Source organism: Trachemys scripta, chromosome 23 (genome assembly GCF_013100865.1).
Source record: "Trachemys scripta elegans isolate TJP31775 chromosome 23, CAS_Tse_1.0, whole genome shotgun sequence".
In the NCBI taxonomy this organism is placed as follows: Eukaryota; Metazoa; Chordata; order Testudines; family Emydidae; genus Trachemys; species Trachemys scripta.
In genome coordinates this window covers 2,589,850-2,603,205 of record NC_048320.1, presented here as the reverse complement: position 1 = coordinate 2,603,205, position 13,356 = coordinate 2,589,850, and the positions used below count along the sequence as shown (strand labels likewise).

Here is a 13,356-nt window from a genome sequence, read left to right as displayed (position 1 = left end):
GGGGGGGGGGCAATGGTGGGGAGGAATGAGGGAGCCCAGAGCTGGGGCGGGAGGGGGTGTGGGTGGCGGGGAGAGCCCAGGACTGGGGCAGCAGGGGGGTGCGGCGAGGAGCCCAGGGCTGGGACGGGGGGGCAGCCAAAATTTTTTTTCCTTGGGACGGCAAAAAACCTAGAGCTGGCCCTGGGGGTGGTGTCATTTTGTCAGCTGGAGAGCTCTCTGTAGACATAGCCTGAGACTCTGCTCCTATCTTTCTCTTCCCAGGAAGTAGTCTCACTACAATAGTATGCATGCCTCAGTAGTTGGAGTCAGTCATTTTCCTTATTGTCTTGCTGCTCACTATTTGATTTTATTTATTTTAGTTTTCCACGTTTTTGTTTTTTCTGTAACTGCTTTGGTCAGCTGGAAAACTTTGGAAAAAACATCATAGAACTTTGATTTCCTATCTCCATCATCTGGACAGGATATACATTACCTACTGTTTGCACTGCCCCACTATAGAGCAGAAAAAAATCTAATCCACTGGGAAGTACACGCTTCTTCCTTTAGCAGATCAATTGTCACTATTTCTGGATGCTCCCTCTTTAAAGCTCCCTCTGCTGGATTTTCCTTTGTTACTTTTTCTGGTTTCATCATCTCATTTTCTCCTGACCTTTCTTTAGCCCTGAAGCACTGTGCTGCCCTGTAATAATTAGAGATGTGCTCTGCAACGTGTGGTTCCATACACAGCCAAAGTTCCCAAGGGCTGTGCTATTTGGACCCATCTTCAGAAGTGAATGAGGGGGCGAGTTTGTTACTCTCTCACTGTTCAATCTCTCTTCTTTTAAGGTTGCTCCAGACAGATCGGACTCAGTTTTGTGAAACCCAAACTTTGTGCATTCTCTGGCCTCTATTACTGTGACAGCTGCCATCAGGACGACGAGTCTGTGATTCCATCGCGCCTTATCCACAACTGGGACTTGACTAAAAGAGTAGTAAGTCTATGGATGGTCCAGGCAGGGGATACCTAATTCTTTAAAGATCCCCCCTACTCAGCAGAAAGGCTGATATAATCCTGGGGTAGTGGTGGTAAAAATGGGGCAGTAGTGAGTAGAAGCAAAAGGTGATTTTACCCTGGTATATGGCATTGGTGAGACCAGTACTCAAATATTGTGTGCAGTTCTGGCATCCACGCTTGAAAAAGGATGTTGAAAAATTGAAGAGGGTGCAGAAAAGAACCGCAAAAATAATTTGAGGGCTGGACAAAATGCCTGACATTACAACACTGGGGGAGGCGCCGTCTGTTTAATTTTCAAAAAGATCAGGAGGTGAATTTATTACACTGAATCATAGTATATCATAGAATATCAGGGTTGGAAGGGACCTCCGGAGGTCATCTAGTCCAACCCCATTAAGTATCTTCACAGGGAGAAAATACCAAGCACTGAAAGGCTCTTCAGTGTAGTAGGGAAAGGCAGAACAAGAACCAATGGCAGGAAATTCAAGCCAGACCAATTCAAATTAGAAATAAGACACATTTTTTAACAGGGAAGGTGATTAACCTTTGGAACAAGCTGCTACAGGAGTGGTGGATTCTCCATCTTTTGGAGTCCTCAGCTCAAGACTGGATGACTTTCTGGAAGATGTACTTGAGTCATGATGAAATTCTCTGGCCTGTGTTATGTGGAAGGTGCAACGATCTTATGGTCCCTTCTGGCCTTAAAATCTATGAATCAGCACTTTTGATGCCCATTCGGTGACTGTTTCTTCCTCCTCTGTGTTTTCCTTTTAAACTTCCTTTGCAGATAGGCAGTGCTCCAACCCCCATTGGATAACTGGGAACTCTTTCATCGATTTCATTGTGCTTTGAATTGAGCCCCTCTCAATGCTTGTTTTTTCTATATTTTAGGTTTGTCGACAAGCTTTAAAATTTCTGAATCAAATCCGCAATCAACCTTTAATTAATCTGAAATTGGTGAATGAAAGCCTGTATGCTCACGTGGAGAGGATGAGTCGAATCTGTAGAAGCAGAGAACAGCTGAAACTACTTGGCGATTACCTTATAATGTGTCGCAGTGGGGCCCTGAAGGAGCTTAGCAAACGGTGAGGCCCCTCTAAGAATTCCCAGGCATCCTAACCTTACGGCAAGGCAGTGATCAATCCTGAACCCCAAATTGCCTTCCTCCCAACCTTTGCTTGATTCATCTCTCCTCCCTCTCTTCTGTCCTTTCCCTAAACTGAGAGAGGCCGCACCTTCAGTGCAAATCTTCTGGTTGATCTGCAAAGGACATGAGATGCTAGATAGTCCAAAGCACCAAGTGATCCAGCCCTGGGTCCAAGGAGAGGGTCTGTCTAGTTCTGGAGCTCAGTAACTCTCTGGAGGAGACTGAATTAAATGAACTCATGGGAGCTAGAAACTGCTGGGTTTTAATCCTGACTCTATCACCTGCCTGACTGTGTGATTTGAGCAAGTAACTCATCCTCTCCCTTACTCCCTTATAAAATGGAGATGATATTTACCCACATCATGGGAGTTCGGGAGGATTTGCTAATGCCTTTATAGTCCTTGGAAAGCATGAAGTGCCGGATAAGTGCTAGCCATTGTCCTGCTAGCCACACTCTGCCTTCCAGCCAGGCCCATTTCATCAAAACAGTGGGTCAGAAATCACCTCCCTTCTTGAACTGAATAAGACAGAAAGCTGCGGGTCCATACATACCTTTAACACCTTGGCTTACCCTGTGCTCCTGCCTTCATTAGATAGGGTCCTGTGCATTGTTCTCTGCCAGCTTATGCTTTTTGAGTACCCACCCTGTGGCTGTCCTGGAGATGGGTCCTGCTGTTGCAGGTGCTACTGGGGCCTGCCATATAGGGCGTGTGTGATATTCAAACTCAGCCCCCATCCAAAGCTCTGGGCACCCTTGAGCATACATTTAAAAAATTCCTGAATCAAATCTGCAATCAACCTTTACTCAGTCTGAAAGGGGTGAACAAAAGCCTGTATGCTCACATGGAGAGGATGAGTCGAATCTGTAGAATCAGAGAACAGCTGAAACTACTTGGCAGGAGATGCAAAGTAAAAATGAAACAGAGCAACACCTTCTCTCCCCTCCCCTCCACACACCCCATCTGTTCCCCAGTCCTGTGACCAATGCAGCTTAGAATCCCTCTGTGCACTTCCCCACTAGACAGCAGGCCCACCCTTGGTGTTTGTCACCTCTGGCAATCTGATCACATCTCATCAGAGTTGGCATTTTCCTTAAAGCCCCGGCTCTTGGAATCCTGTGATTACATGAATATCTCAGCTTTAGTGTTTAAAGTTTCTAGCCCACCTGGCGAAGAAAAAGCTGGAAAACATGACCGTGAAACACTCAAGCTAGAAGACAAATTAAAAAGATCCCAAATTATTTTTTTTTAAATCTTCTGATTTTTAAACCAAGTTGATGATTTTAAGCAGCCTGAACCATGACTTTTGGATGCTTGTGACTGGCAACACTCCCTCAGCATCCTCAAGCCTTTGCCAGTGCCTGCCCAAAGAGATGGGCTTTCCAGTGATCCCAAAGGACAATAAATGGGAGCCATGCTGACCCACTGGGAGCAGACCACTCCAGAGGAAAGGGACCCTCACTGAGTGCTCTGCCAATAGCCCTCCTCACAGTTCTACTGAGGCCTCTCCTGATCACAGCTATGGCAGGTTGGGAGGGCCCAGGCCGTTGGATTTCAGAGAATGGTCATTTCTCACTGGTTAACTGGGTTTCTCCAACTCCCACTAACCCAGAAATCCCCCTGGTTTGTGCTGGGGTCCTTGGGACTGTTTTCCTCTGACTTCTCCTTTGGAATTTAATGGGAAGTTCTTGTAGCTTTTGTTCTTGTGACTCAGCAAGTTTTGAGCAGAGCTCTCTGAGCCAGCTTGCTCTGTGGTAGAGTGGTGCTGGAAGGGCTTTGTGGTTTTCCCTGTTTCCATCTGCTGTTAGGAGTTGTTCTACATCAGTTCTGGGCCTGGTGTTAAGAGATGGAGGGAAAGAAATCATAAGAAAATACCATCCTGAATCAAGGCAATCTCCTAGCTTGAGAGGAAACAGCTGGGTAAAATTATATAATAAATATACTCTCTGACCATCTCTCAGACCATTTTTAATGTAGAGATAATGGGAACAAAATCTGTGATCAATAATAGTGAAGTCAGATTTGCAGTATTTTTCTTCAGAGTTTACATCACCTGTTTCGTGTCCACCTCAAAGTCTGTTACAGCCCTGATGAAATGTGTCTGACGTTTTTTGTTTTGTGTTTGTTTGAAGACTTGATCATCGGGACTATCTATTGGAATCGCCCCATAAATACAGTGTAACTGATCTGAGACAGGTAAGAGCTGTGACTTCTTTTTTTTACTGTGTCACTGATGAAAATGTTTTGGTTTCTTTGCATGGAAAGGAAGCTGAAACTGACACTTTTTGCTACTTATAAAGGATCAAATACCTCACTTGGTACCTTTAATTCCTTTGCTCGGAGTATCTCTCTCACTGTGTGAATCTGTGCCTGTATATAGGGTACAGGCATATGGTGTTCAGTTCTGTGTATAATATGTAAGGCAACAATTTAGTCGTGCCAATTTTTAGTAAAAGTCATGGACAAGTCACAGGCAATTTTGTACTATATAAATACCCCTGACTAAACCTTAGGTGTTCTGTGGGGTGCCGCTGCTGCTGGGGGGTGGGGCTGCAGCTCGGGGCCCCGCTACTGCTGCTCCGGGGCCGGCCGCCCAAGCAGTGGCCGGTGTGGCTGGCCACCTCAGCTGCTCAGATGGCCCTGGGGTCAGCCACGCTGGCTGCTGCAGAAGTCAGGGAGGTCCTGGAAAGTCACAGAATCGGTGACTTCCATGACAGGCTCAGCCTTATTAATATGCACCTAACCTGAGCTCTAGTTGCATGTAATATTGATCCAGGGTTAACATATAAATTACACAGTCACAGGGCATTCACCCACGGAAGCTTATGCTCCAATACGTCTGTTAGTCTATAAGGTGCCACAGGACTCTCTGTTGCTTTTTACATATCCAGACTAACACGGCTACCCCTCTGATACAGTCACAGGGTTCATTCACTGCTTGCGATGCCTCCTGCTGGCCATCCTGGGGATTAGCTCCATGCACGCTCCCTCCGCTGGTGTATTCCCCTGTTTTGTCTTGTCTCATCCTGCTACCCAACTCACTGCTGGACCTGCAGCTTCCTCTTCATGGCTTGGCCCTCTAGCCTGGACACACAAATCCTCCCCTTCCAAGGAATCCAGAGGCCTTCCAGACCCTTCTGTCAGGGTGGCGTCTCCAATGCCTGTGCCATTATCCAGTGGCTGGTAGGGGAACCCAGGCCCGCCCTCTACACGGGTTCCAGCCTAGGGACCCTAGAACAAGGAGCCATGGCCTATATTGCCTTAGTCCTCTGCTGTTTCCCTGGGCTTCTTCCTACTCTACTGGCTTTCCCCCCTCTCTAAATTTACCAGGTTCTTGACTCCCTCCACTCAGAGAGTGACTGCAGCCTGCCTTCCTGCAGCCAGCTACATGGCTATATGCTGGCTCTGCCTGTTCTGCACAGCTGAGCCTACTCCTAATTAGTGGCCAACTCCCTGTTCCTCCTCCAGGTGCACCCAGGGGAGTTAATTGGCCTGCCTAGCCACCTTAACTTCTTCCAAGCCATTGTGGGCAGACACCCCACCACATACACCCAACCTCAATCCAAACCCTGCACTTCTCCCACCCGTCCCGTACAAAGAAAGGATGGATAGGCTTCAGAGCATGCCCAGACAGGCAACAGACACTGGGTCTATCAGCCCAAAGAGTGAGGAGAAAGTTCCAGAGTTTGGGACCCTCTGTTTGGAATGCCGTGGCTGCAGCCCCGACTTGACCAGATCTGGGGAGTTCATGGGCAAAACGCAAGGAGGGATGGGGTGTCTCTAAGGTGCACAGGACTCAAACCATAACACGTTTCTTCCACCCAACTGCACTCAGTGATGGTAGGTGTCTGGGTGAATATGAGAGGCCCTGCTACAGTCTCTGGGGCTAAGTCACCAGCCGGATTTTCTCATGTCAAAACTGGCCCTTTGCTGTGCCCTGCATCCCAACAGATGCTGGGAGTCAACCTCCGTTATTCCTATGGTCAAATCTTGGGATTGTAGCAAGCACCTAGATGATGATGCGTGCCATGGGACAGACTGCGAGAGAGGGAGTCTGCTTGGTAGCCAGGAACCAAACTAGATAAATCTGTATCGTTCTGCGTCAGCAGCTGGAATCGCATCCAGAGCCAGTACAGCCTTTGGGGTAGTGATGCCTGTGACTCTCACAGCTACATCTTGCACTAAAAGACTAGCTCCTCGGCGAGCACAGCCGGGATCGCCCACATCCAAAGCCTTATCCCAGCAAGGTGCTAGGGGTGCAGTTCAGCCAGCACACAGCTCTGCAGCAGTTAAATCCCACTGCTGCCTCGACTCACAGCTGAAGTGGGACGTAGCTGGCATATAGTCCCTCTGCCCAGGAGTGCATTTCTCACGGGGAGAGTAAAGACATTGCACCTTCAGAGTGTTTTGGAACCCACATATCAGTTGTATGCAGCCCGCATCCCAATCTCCCCCAGCAGCCTCACATATGCATGGAACAGGAGAGGTGATAGAACGGATCTCTGCACATCCGCAGACCGAGCAGTCTTGGGAAAAGGAGAGACGCACACCAGAGAAAACTCAGGCTATGGCTACACTATGGACCTTACAGCGGCATACCTGTACTGCCCCAGCTGGGCCACTGTGAGATCTCCCGTGTAGCCACTTCGCCAGCAGGAGAGAACTCTCCTGCCGGCATAATTAAACCACGCCCAGCAAGCAACGTTAGCTGTATCGGCAGGACACAGTGCTGTCCACACCAGCACTTTTGTCAGTGAAACTTATGTCCGTTAGGGGGTTGTTTTCACACCCCCGGCCAACACCAGTTTTGCGGACAAACTAAAGCCTTAGTTTGACTCTGCTCCTAGCTGAATTTGCAGGCCTGGCAGTTAGTAAAACACCTTTTCACTTGCAAATTGAGCAGAAGTGCTCTGGAGTCCCCCAGACCTGGTATGGCTGGAAGCAGTCACAGTATTAGTCTCTTTCTGAGTACGGCCATGTTTACAAACAGCATTAACCACCAGTGTGTGTGAAGCAGTAGCTCGAGGTTGCACAACGAAGCTACACAGCAAGAACCCACACAGACAAACTTCCCCAATGTTATTTTAAGTTTTCTCTGTTCTGCAGATAGCTGATGGCATATTTGAAGTGTACCTGCAATCTCTGATCCAGTTTGCTTCCCACCATGTCTATAACTGTGACCTCTGTACCCAGCGGGGCTTTATCTGTCAGATTTGTAACCACAGCAGCATCATTTTCCCCTTTGAGTTCGACACAACCACCCGGTGAGTGAAGCTTTCCATTGTAACTTCCTGTCATGGGACGTTTAGCGTGGAAGGCCCAGGAAACTCCTGACTGGCTTTGTCAACTCTTCCTCCTGCAAGGGAAGGCTGTTCGGAGATTTGATGGGAAGCAGGTTTTGATGTAGCCTGTCTGTCTGTCTTAGGTACTTTTCTGATCCCCAGAACTGTGGTATTCGAGTGCTTCATAATCTTTAATGCATGTACCCTCACGTACCCCTGGGAGGGAGGGCAGGGCTATTATCTCTATTTTACAGGTAGGGGACTGAGATTGAGCCCTGGGCTATGCTACAAAAATTAAATCAACAGAGCTACCTCACTCAGGGGTGTGAAAAATCCACACCCCAGCGGCATAGTTAAACCGACCTAACCCCAGGTGTAGACAGTGTTAGGCCGACGGAAGAATTCTTTCATTGACTTAGCTACTGCCTCTCGGGGACGTGGAGTAACTACGCCAGTGGGAGTACCCTTCCTGTCGGCACAGGTCATGTTTACACTGCAGCACGGCCCCTGTTCCCTTTCAAGTGTAGACAAACCCAAAGGGACTCACCCAAGGTCATACAGGGAGGCTGTGAAGGAGCAGAGACTTGAACCCAGGTCGCCTAAGTCCTAAGCTAGTGCCCAAAGTACTGGGCCATCCTGTCCTCTCCTGGGTGTGTTGGGTAAGAAGATGGTGACTAGACAGCTGCCTGTTGCCTGTGCTGAGAACACAGGCCTAGTATTGGGCTACTGAGGCCACAACTAGGCTCCTAAACAAGTGGCCTGGCTCTCGAAAGTGCTGAGCCACCCAGCAGCTCCTATTGGGTCCAGAGGGAATTTGACTCCAACAGGAGTCCTTCAGAAAAAGGCAGTGCAGCCCTAGGGAAGCTAATAGAAGTGGTGGGAGGGGAAATCAGGATGGTTGAGAGAGAATTTCCAGAGCGAGTAGGAAAAGAAATGTGCTAACTCTGTCAGCAGCATTGAAACCTGCAAGAGACTCCGTGAACAGAGCTCCAGGGTGCACAGGGAGCTATAAAGGAGTCAGTGCCCTAAATTCCCAGACAAGGCGTTCAATCCTGCAAAGTGCCCTGCAGAGCTCTGGCCCTGATCCACTTAAGCTCATGCTTAATTTTAAGCATGAGTTATTCCATTGATGCACTTTTGAAGGTTATAAATGGGCTCAAAAATAATACTGCAAAGATTGGAATGTCTTTTTATAAATTGGTGGGACGCCCTCGCCAGGGACACCGTGTTCAGTTCCGATCACCCTGTTAGAACCAGCGATAGCAGGAACAGGAGCTCAGAGGCAGGGGAGTCGAGGTCCCGAGAGATTTCCAAATGGTGAGCGTGAAAAGACTGGTGGTCTAGTAAATGGACAAAGAAAATAGTGAGTGGTCTGAAATGCTTCCCCGTGAAGAGAGAGCGAAACTGTTGAGAGCAGAGATGACTAAGGGGACAAAATCCTGACTGGAGCCGAGATGGAGACCACACACTCCTGTTTACCCTTTCCTACAACACAGGAATAAGGGACAGTCAGTGAAAACGAAAGGTAAAAAATTTAAAATGGTTAAAAGGAAGCATTTGTTTACACTATGCAAAATTAACCTGTGGTACTCAGTGCCACTGGATATCATCAAGGCCCAACACCTGCGCAGGTTTCGGAAAAGGATACACTTACATTAACAGCGCGTGTCTGCAGCTCTGTTAGCTAGCATTTCATGTGTTTTAAAGTATACGTACCCTCCTTTGAGGCCTGATCTAACTGCCCAGGACCAGGGGGAGAGGTTTTCCCCCATGGGCAGGTTATTCTGTAATTGACCAGTGCAGGATTTCTTGTGCCTTCCTCCTAAGCAGCTGGGGCAGCATTTGGAGATGGGACACTAGCCTGGCCATTGATACGCTCTGGCAATGCCTGTATTACTATACTGACCCTAGTAGCCAGTCCGGAAGTTCTGCAAGAGATTTGTGGGACCATGTGGGCCAGCTCATCAGGACTAAGGAGTGTTTCCAGTCTGGATGTGCCTAGCAGAATGGCTTGTGATTTCTGCCCCCTCAGCCTAGGGCCGGGACTGCTCCACATTCAGTGTCTAACATGAGAGCCCCAGCTGACTTTTTTCCCCATATCTTCTGACTTAGCCAGACCCACAACCAGAACATGTTGGTCCCAGGCGTCCAAGAGGAGGTGCGCCACCCAGCTAGCCCTGGGGTCAGAGGGCACATCCTGTTGACTGTGATCTAGGGCTGTTAACCTCATCCCATTGAAGCAGGCTGCTGTTGCTCTTTGCCATGTGTAACAGCTGGCTGACGGGATCATGTTATATATGACTCACAGCAGGATATGTCTGAAATGCCTCCTAACAATGTGTGAACAACATTGTCATTTTCACATGAGCGGCAGACATTTCCTGAAGCCGTTCTCCTGGCAGGTGGAGGGTGCAGTCATTTCCTTTTGGCAACAACTCACTGGGTATTTCTACACTGCAGTTAAACACCCCCGGCTGGCCCACGCCAGCTGACTTGGGCTCGTGGGGCTCAGGCTGTAGGGCTGTACGATTGCTGTGTGGATGTTTGGGCTCAGTCTGGAGCCCAGGCTCTGCGACCCCATGAGTGGGGGAGGGTTGAAAAGTGGCACATTGGCCACGCCAACAGAGTAAGTCTGTGCTGCAGGCAATGGGCTGTGGAGCTACAAAACTGCACAGCACTCTTGCAGCTTCTCAGCAGGTCCCTGCTGTATCGGGGAGCTTTCATCCTTTAGCAATGGGACTCCACAATCCACTGGATTATACTTAAAGGTCCAGTTCTTGTGAGTTACACAGGTGTGAATCCACAGAAGCCAGGGGAATTACTCTGGATGTACACCAGCATGACCCAGAGCAGAATTTTGCCCTAGCTCTTTCAGACAAGAACAGTGCTGTATGTTTTTGTGGCTTCCCCACTTCGTTAACATCAGTGCAAACGCTGTTTTTCTCCACTTCCTTTGGATTTTCCCTCTGCTCTCAACACCTGGGTCGCCCGTTGTTTCTTTGGTGTGTGGAACTTGTCTGCTGTATACAGAGCAGCCCCAGATTTACAGCATCAAAGTGCTTGTCTCAAGTGTGATCTCTGTTGTGTGTGAGACATTTGCATTTCACCATAATTGGTGTCATTTAAATCTAGCTTGGGTTGCCTGAGTTTGCCCTTTCAGCAAGCAAGATTTGGACATGTAAGTGGATTAGATAGGGGGAACAAAGCTAAAACAAGAAATATAGTACTTCTTGTATCACTGGCAGTCCCTGAACTTTCCCTCACTCTGCCCAAAATAACCAGTTAACCAGACTTTACTACAGAGCCTGTTTTGAATAGCTTGCTGCAATGTGTAATTTGCTGCTCTTCACATTCCATGTTCATTTCAGGCTCTGCCTCAGAACAGGGATGCCTCCCAGGAGTATTCATGCCTATGCAGTGAGCCGTCCATGATCACCGCCTAGCTAATCTGGCTTCCGCCATCCCCGTAGCTTAGCAAAATCAAAACCTAGTTGGTGTTTTCTGCTCAGTCACAGAAATCAGAAGGCTTTTCCTTCCCAAGGCATCCCCTTCTGCCCATCTCAAGGGTGCCTGCAGACACTTCTAGTGTCTCCTCTCAAGCAATGTCTGCCTCTAGCTGTCTGGCAGCACTTCCTGCTCTGTCAGATATGAGCACAGTCTGGTCCCAAAATGGGGCAGGGAGGATGTTGGGGGAGGTCATGGCTGGGCCCTTGACGCAGGGACTAGAGGCAGTGTCTTCATTGTTACAGTCGTTCTGAAATTGCTGTTTGCCCTTTGTCTGTGCTGACTTGCATTTAAAAATGAACCTTTCCTCATCGCACAGCAACATCATTAGCTAGTTAAAATCACTCAGCACGTCCCCCGCCCCCAGATTTTAGCAATTCAACCTTCAATATTTTCATTTTATTTTCCACTTCTTACGAGCTTTTTTCTGCTCTGACGTTTATGTGCATGCAAAACCCTCTTCTTTCGTGGTGTTTCCCTCATGTTCTTTTATGTGGAAACAGTAAATAACATTCCAACACCGAACTGACATGGAGGCATGAGGCTGTCCTCCGGTTTTCCAACTGTATTTAGTGGTTGCTGGAGGTAAATTATCTCCATTTCTTTGATTGATTTTTGCTGCTGGCTGGCGGAGTTAGTTTATTTGTTTGTTAATATTTATGCTGCTGGCTGGTGATTGATAAGTCTAATTATTGTCAGAGCTTTTGTATGGATGGGGTGGGAGTTATGTTGAATCTGAAGAAATAGAAATAAACTCTCAAGTTACATTCTCGCGATGTGGGGAATCTATATTCTCCACCCTAGGCCCAGTGATCCATGTGTTGCTGAAGAGATGATTTTGCTTTTGCTTTTCTTGTAGATGCAGAGATTGCAAAACTGTCTTCCACAGGTGCTGCCAAGACAGCATGAAATCTTGCCCCCGCTGCGAACGCCGGCAGAAATACCAGCAACAATTGCAAGCGGACGTCCTCGTGAAACCAAATATGTAGTGAGCAGCTTCTCACAGATGGACTCTACACAGGGCTTTGCTCATCTGCAAACTCGTGACCTGGACACTGTGCAGAGGAAGGGAAAAGGGAGTGTATGCCAAGTGCCATTCAGTCCTAGAAAATACATTCCTACCACTGGTTGGAGCAGCTCCTGTGTGCAGATGTTCACCAGGGTAGGAGTAGCCTAAACCATACAGTGCTGTGAGGATGCCGAGGACAGGTGCAGCTCCTCATGTACAAGCAGAGGCTACTGCTCGTGAGAGCTGAAAAGAGAGCCAGTGAAGTAAAAGCCTGCTGGAAAAGCTCAGTGACTCGCCAAGAAATGGTGCTTCTATTCAAACTAATCTGGTGCTGCTTACTTTTTGCTGAATGTCCCTCCCTGTGAAAGAAGTGTGCTCCATTCACTGAGCTCTACGGGTTCCCATCTTAGAGGAGATCCGACTTGGGATGGAAATGTGATCGATTTCCTGTGTGTAAACCACAAGGTTTGCAGTGGAGTGCCTGTAATGGAAGTATGTTAAAGGTCTAGTTTTTTAGGATATTCGCAATACTGAAAGCCAGAATTTTTCATACATGACTTTGCACAGGAACTGCATCTCGCCTGCTTGGGAAATAAACATAGTAGCTACCTGCAGCCAAACTGCAGGGGAACTTTTCAAGAAAAACAAAAACAAAACCTGAAGCTGACATGAAGTTCTTGTGCCTTTAGCACTTTGTCCACAGCAGCTGCCTGGTCCTGCTGTTTTCGTGCCGTGTGCCAAATGGCTGGGGTATGCTGATGTTCAGACGTCCCCCTGTGAGAGGAAAGACCATTCTTCTCTTCTGCAGAGAAACTGCTGGCTCTTCCGCATCTAGCATCCACCAAGGAAAGAGGCCTTTTAAATAGCAAAACAAAAAATCCCGATCCTCCTGGGCTGCTACTTTTTATTTCTTGGCCAATAACGAGGCTGCTACTAGATTTTATTTTCCTTTCACTCTGATATGGGGATTATTAAAGTTTATCTAACAGGGAATATGTCCTTTGTGGAGGTTGCTCCTCTTGCTGGTGGATTATGGAAAAAGCTTTAGACTGGTCTGGAATCCAGTTTCTACATTCTCAGTGGAAACACCTGCACAGTGAAGAAATAAATTGGCCTACAGCATGGTATTATGTTACCCAGGGTAGATCCTTACCTTTGTTTTAATTACAAAAGAGGCCACACTTTTAATAAGGGCTTCCTTGGTGTTTAACTGGCTTTGTCGGGACAGGCAAGTGGAAATGAAATTGTGTGTTGGATTTTGCTCCAGAAGACCTTTGCATTTGTCACTCGTTTTTCCCTTAATGGCTGAGCAGTGATCCTGAATCCAGCTTGTCTCTTTCCCACCCCCCTACTCCCCTTTGCATCCAATACTTTAAGTGCAGCTGGTCAAAGGGGGTGCAGACCTGGAAACACATGTTTTA

At 47.9% G+C, this 13,356-nt stretch overlaps 1 protein-coding gene across 4 annotated transcripts in view; it reads left to right on the top strand.

Annotated features, from left to right (window-relative positions):
• PLEKHM1 (pleckstrin homology and RUN domain containing M1) overlaps nucleotides 1–13,204 on the top strand; it is a 57,029-nt gene extending 43,825 nt beyond the window's left edge. For 2 of the 4 annotated variants that reach the window (XM_034755828.1, XM_034755827.1), the window contains 4 exons: nucleotides 826–971; nucleotides 1,886–2,079; nucleotides 4,273–4,336; nucleotides 11,786–13,204. In XM_034755828.1, coding sequence (XP_034611719.1) covers nucleotides 826–971; nucleotides 1,886–2,079; nucleotides 4,273–4,336; nucleotides 11,786–12,103 — 722 coding nt within the window. In that variant the 3' untranslated portion in view covers nucleotides 12,104–13,204. Of the gene's footprint in view, nucleotides 1–825; nucleotides 972–1,885; nucleotides 2,080–4,272; nucleotides 4,337–7,246; nucleotides 7,405–11,785 lie in introns of those variants that run through there. The other 2 variants (XM_034755829.1, XM_034755830.1) reach the window with 2 other exon arrangements.
• The last annotated feature ends 152 nt before the right edge of the window (nucleotides 13,205–13,356 follow it).